This window comes from Pteropus vampyrus, unplaced genomic scaffold, assembly GCF_000151845.1.
Source record: "Pteropus vampyrus isolate Shadow unplaced genomic scaffold, Pvam_2.0 Scaffold81, whole genome shotgun sequence".
NCBI classification, from domain to species: Eukaryota; Metazoa; Chordata; class Mammalia; order Chiroptera; family Pteropodidae; genus Pteropus; species Pteropus vampyrus.
The window spans coordinates 7,215,060-7,221,059 of record NW_011888862.1 but is presented as its reverse complement, the minus strand read 5'-3'; the positions used below and the strand labels follow the sequence as shown (position 1 = coordinate 7,221,059).

Below are 6,000 nucleotides of genomic sequence, written 5' to 3'. Positions count from 1 at the left end.
CAGTGACATGTAGAAACCACTGCAGACAGGGCTACCCAGACCCATATGGCACCTTTGTGCATAATAGGAAAAGGGCCTCATCCTTAGAATGGCTGTAGCCGCAGGCCAAGGTAGCATCCAGCCTGGAGTTCAGCCTTACTCACTTCCTCAGCCAGACATGCTTGTACAAGGTGCCACCATGTACAAGGTGCCACCATCCACACGGGCCTCCATTGGACAGCTTGAGACTAATGCAATGTGCCCAGCAAATGTGCATCAAGCTGTTGCTCTGGGCCAGGCACCAGGCTAGGTCCTGGGGCACAAACGGGTTACAATGCCAGCTCTTCCTCTTCGAGCTTGCAGGCGAATGGAGGTCAGAGGAGCCAGTCCGGGGGACAGAGGACAGACACAAGAGTGATGGCAGCAAAGGCTTGGTGCACTAGAGAAACTGCAGGCAGATCAAAAGGACGAGGGTAGAGAGAGGCAGAGGGATGCCACCACAGGGAGGCAGGAGTCAGCCCGTGGGTGGCAGGAGGGCAGAGCCAGGCTGTCTTTTGATCTGGACTTCTTGTCTGCCTTGTGTTCTTTGCATTGATTATTTCTCATCTTAGATCTTTGCAGTCTTTCTGAACACTACTTACATTTCAAATAGCTTTAACATACAGTCTGATTGTAACAGTAATCCTGCATACTGTAAAACATCCAGGATTTTGTAGAAAGAAGTAGTATTTATCTTTAATCTTACTACACAAAGATAACCACGCTGACATTTTGGAGAATCTCCTCCCACACTATTCTATTTGATTATTTGATTACTGGCGATGTTTAATTCTCTTTAGTTTACGAGCTTAGGCTTTCTTAATGTTTACTACTAAGCGAATTAAAAAAATTTTTCTAAATATATTAATAACGTCACCGATTAAGCCACAAGCAGAGAATGACTCCCGTCATGGCGTGATTTTCCCCTTCGAAGAAGGATGTGTTTCCTGTTTCCTTTGATGGGCTGTCTTCTGGAGGAGAAAAGTGGTCACTAACAATACCCCCAAAAACATCATAACTAAAACCCCAAAGGTCAGCGTGGAGTTTACAACAGAGGAAGTTGCAAACTAACTTTTGCAATACCTAGCCAGCTCAGTCCGTCGGAAAGAGAACTGCACAAGGCCCCAGCAGATTCAGCTTTTTGCATCCTTGACGGAAAATTCATAATCTAATAGTACAATTGCTTTTCCTCAATAAATAGTGCCACCTTCTGGCAGTTTCTTTGCATAAGCACACAGAGTTTATGAACCCCTGAGGATAGCAAGATGGAAGAAAGCTGACTTAGCATCCAGGGATCCACTGCCATGGCCATAAGCTGATGTTTAAATGATTGCACCCATAATACAGCTGGATGTAAGCATGAGTTATGGAACTTCTTGTTGTCCAGAGCTGTGCTCAAAGAAGGCAAGCCAGGCTTCCAATGTCCATCTCTGCCTTTTGCCATCAGTGTGCTTGTGGGCAGAGCACTGGCCTGGAACTAGGCCTAGATTTGAATTCCACCTCTGCTGCTTCCTGTGCAGCCCCTTGCACAAGGGTTTAGCCTCATAGGCCTCCCTTTCCCAGCTCTCTCACAGAATTGGTCTGGAGGAGCGAATGAGTAGCATTTTGTAAATCCTCAGTATACTCTCCACTATACAGTGACGTGAGCCTTTTTATCCTGACAGTCTGACTTTGGGTTTTTTCTTTTTGCCAGGTAGATGAAGAGTATAAGAATCCTCACACGGTGGACAGAGTTCCTCTGGGGAAGTTGCCCCATCTGTGGGGTCAGTCCTTGTACATCCTCAGCTCGCTGTTGGCAGAGGTAGGGTGCTAGGGGGCTTCACAGATGGGACACTGGAAAAGCACAGGGGCTCTCTGCCCAGTGCGGCTGTGATTGTCTTTGGCATCTCCGCGGCTTTAAAGTCAGCTGCATGGGGTGTGCGGGGCACAAGTGGCCCTTAGGAGCTATAGGTGATGAGGTGAAGGAGTTGTTTCGTGAGTATGATCATCTCCCCAATTTAATGGTCATGTCCTTGGGGGTGGGGAGTCTTATACTTCTGTCATATTAGCAGGGAAAACGCATGTATCTCTTTTGGAAAGCTAGCCCTGCCTCTGGCTGGCTCTGTCTCCGCGGGCAGTTCTCTTAACCTCTCCGGGCCTCAGTTTCTTTGTCTGTGAAGTAAAGAGGTTGGATTTGATCATCTCTACGATACCTTCCAGCTCTGATTTCGGTATCAGTGACATGGGAAAGAATAACTGCTGCTGTTTCTTCCTCTTCAATGAGAAGGCCTTCTTCCGGGCCCAGCATTAGGTCCATTTCCGCCTCAGATCTTCCAGAGCACCTCGGTCCCCTCTCTTAGGGCTCTGACCACTTGTAGAAAGTGTGAGGAGATTTATATTCAAGCAGGGAGGGGAGCTTTGTGTTTCAGGTCAGTCAGCCCTGGACCAAGTCCCCACTCTGCCACTCACCTTAAGCACATTACCTTGGTTTTCCCACCTATGAAATGGTGATAACGGTAGTGCCCGCCTGCTAGGAGGCCTGCATGTGACAGTGCACATACCGAGCATGGAGTGAGGGCTCTAGAAGCCGTTAGTTACCGTTGTTCTTTTCACTCACACAAGGTGGCATATTTCACTAGCCCTGCAGAGCCAGGTGCTGAAGACGCAATACATTTATCAGGGGTTGTCTAATTGTATACTGTGTTTCGGAGGAAATAAGCGATTGACTTGAAACATCTAGAGGGGTCAAATACTGAATATTTCGAGCCAAGCCCCAGGATATGTCATTTTCAAACAGGTTTAAGGTGAAATTTTAGTTAATTAGTATTTCATAGCAGTAATGCTCCTCTTTTCTTAGGGATTTCTTGCCACTGGTGAAATTGATCCCTTAAATAGAAGATTTTCCACCTCCGTCAAACCTGATGTCGTAGTACAAGGTTTGTGAGCATGTTTACTATTCGTATTTAACTTTGTACAACCCATGTTATTTTTAATGTAAATTGTTCTCTAGTTTCCTATTTAATTTTTAAAAAGTATATATGGATGTATGCTTTAGTGTGTATCAATTCTGTGAAATACCTTCTATAATTCAGTAGCTCCCAAAGGCAACAATAGTCTTCCTAATTGCAAAATTATTTTCGACAAAGGAATTATTTTTTTGAATCTAAACCTAGATTGCAGTCAGCGCACAAGTGATTCATTGAGCATCGTTTTTCATAACTGCCATTTTTCAAGAAGTAGAACAAGAGCCTGGTGAAAATGCAGAACCCTAGGGAGGGTTTATTCATTCTTCCCTCTGAGATCTGACTGCCTTCCAGAGCTGCAGGCTCATGTTTTCACCTGCCTCCACCTGCCTCCCCTCCTCTCCAGCCAACACCTCTTCCGGAGAGGCGAAAGGCCAGCTTGGGCTGCTGAGGCACTGGCTCTACCTAGCCCCGTGACTTTGCCTCTGTGTGCCTCCGGGTTGTCATGACTGATGCCTCCTCACAGGGGAGCCTGAGACGAACTGACATTGCCATGGCAGAAGCTCTCAGCATGGGGCGCAGCCTGGTATGCACCCAGCTCGCCATTTCCTCTCCCTACTTTCCTCCTGGGAAGGACTCCTGAGGAGCTCACGTGCCACACAGAGCAGCTTACATACCAGCCAATACCAGAGCACATCATGTTGATACCTTATTTCCTCTAAATGACACTGTACATTTCTTAAGGACAAGGCCCATGCCATTCTTGTAGCTTCTACATTGATTGACACACATGCACTCAATGCATTAAAAACGATTATTAAACCAGTGAAAGACAACCTTCTTTGTGGCCACAGACTCATTTCGCTGCAGCTGTCTGTGATGCAGCGAGAGGCCTGTAGGACACCACTTGGTCGATACCGTGAGCCAGGCCCTCCGCGAGATATACCCAAATGTCACAACATTCTGATCAGGCAGAAATTGTGATGATTATGATTATCATCTTCATCTTACACATGAGGCTTAGCGGTTAACTTATTCACCCGAGGACCCACAGCTGGAAGCCAAAGGTGCAAACCCAGTTCCGATGTTCAGGCGGACTGATCTAGCCTGACTCCACAGTGTCTGCACTTAACCAGAGCCCATGCTGCACAAGGCAGCTTTTCTAAATGCAGGCTGGGATATGTTGATGAGTCCTGAGCAGCACTTTTTTTTTAATATGCAGTCATGCACCGCCTAACATTTCAGTCAGCAATGGACCACATACAACAGTGGTCCCGTAAGATTATAATAGAGCTGAAAAATTCCTATCGCCTAGTGATGGCATAACTGTTATAATGTCATAGCGCAATGCATTACTCACGTGTCTGTGGAGATGCTGGTGTAAACAAACCTACTGCACTGCCACTCATATTAAAAATATAGCACGTACAATTACAGCAGTAGGCTATGCAACCTAGGCTTGTGTAAGCACACTCTATGTTTGCATGATGATAAAGTCGCCTAATGATGCATTTCTCAGAATGTATCCCGGTTGGTAAGCAGCACGTGACTATACTAAAATAGAACAGAGTAGAAAGCATTAGAGGGCCTGGCCTAGAGGAAGGGGAAGTACAGTTTCAGAAACTTCTCCACATATGGCTGTATCCGATCATGAGACTCACAGGTCTCAGTGAAACCACGCTTATAAAAGACAGAGCATGACCACTGTGTGGCTCTGATGTATGTGGATCTCTGTATGGTATTAGAAGTTTTAGAAAAGACAGATTTTTTTAAATTAATTAATTTTTTTATGATGACATTGGTTAATGAAATCCAATAAGTTTCAGCTCTACACTTTAACAATAAGACATATATATATTTACACTGTGTGTTCACTTCCATACTTAGATTTCTTTCTGTCACCACATAGAAAAGACAGGTGTTAAGAGAAGCCACCCACCCAGTCCTGCATGGCTGATGTTCCCATTTGCTGGGGGCCTGGGGGCATCAGCTTCCAATCCCTGTTCAGGTACAGCTGGCCAGTTAAGCATGCAAGTCTTCCCCTGAGGGCCTGTTGTAAAGCTCAGATGAGATCATAGATATTAAAATACTTTGAAAAAGCATCACATGCTATGTAAATATAAGGAGGTGACATTCAGGTTTCAATGGCATTTATGTGTATTGTTCAGGTACCACCAGCCTGTGGGTACAATGGTGGGGCTCAGCGGGGGCTACCTTAGCAGTAATTGAGTCTTCTTCCTCCAGCCCGAGCACAGCCCTAAGCCCCTCCAGTTCCCAGCGGGCTCTGCTGCAGGTGGATACAGCACCAGCCACTCTCTATGGCTGAAACTCCCCTTCTCCAGTCCCCTCCCAGACTCCTTTTCTTTGTCAAAGCACTGTCTCTTCTCTTAAAAGCCAGCAATACTGATTTCAGTGGTCTAGGGGTCTTAGTCCTCCCCACACACACCCCCATGTCCCAGACACTCTGAGCTCCCTGCCTGCTGTAGAACCAGATGCCCAGCCTCACCTACTGGAGATAGGGCCCAGGCCAGCCCACTGGGGGTACAAGGCCTGGCTTTGGGGTGGCTTTTCTCCACCAGCAGGGCCCTGTGCTGTGTTTCCAGGCAGGCCAGGCTGCCCCACTACAACCAGCAGCCCACTAACAGGCCCACTGTCCCTTCTCCCCGGAGGAAAATCCTCCCCCTCTGTCAGAACTCCCCTGCTGGCATATGCTCCTCTTTCCTGTGCTTTGGGAGCAGGGACACAGGCTTCCTCTGGGTCCTCTATGTGGAGCTGTTTCCACTCCTGGTCCCATGTGAAAAGAATACAAAACAGATGTAGAATAAATGTAGACTCAGAGGGAGGCAAGACTTCATTTGAAATGGGATAATTCGGCCTGGGACCTCTTGAAGACCATTTCTAGAAGTCTTTTATCAGACTGTCTTGTACATTGTGGGTTCTCGATAAGTATGTATCATGGGTGTTGAGGGGAGGCAGGGCCAGAGAGAACCAGGAAGAGCAGCAAGCAGTACAGGCGCTGTTTTAAAAGCCACCCATTGCA

At 46.8% G+C, this 6,000-nt stretch overlaps 1 protein-coding gene across 4 annotated transcripts in view; it reads left to right on the top strand.

Moving 5' to 3' along the window:
- PHKA2 (phosphorylase kinase regulatory subunit alpha 2) overlaps window positions 1-6,000 on the top strand; it is a 74,047-nt gene that overhangs the window by 42,832 nt on the left and 25,215 nt on the right. For all 4 annotated transcript variants that reach the window (XM_011363006.2, XM_011363008.2, XM_011363007.2 and 1 more), the window contains 2 exons: window positions 1,712-1,819; window positions 2,855-2,933. In XM_011363006.2, the coding sequence (XP_011361308.1) occupies window positions 1,712-1,819; window positions 2,855-2,933 (187 nt within the window). The remainder of the gene's footprint in view (window positions 1-1,711; window positions 1,820-2,854; window positions 2,934-6,000) is intronic.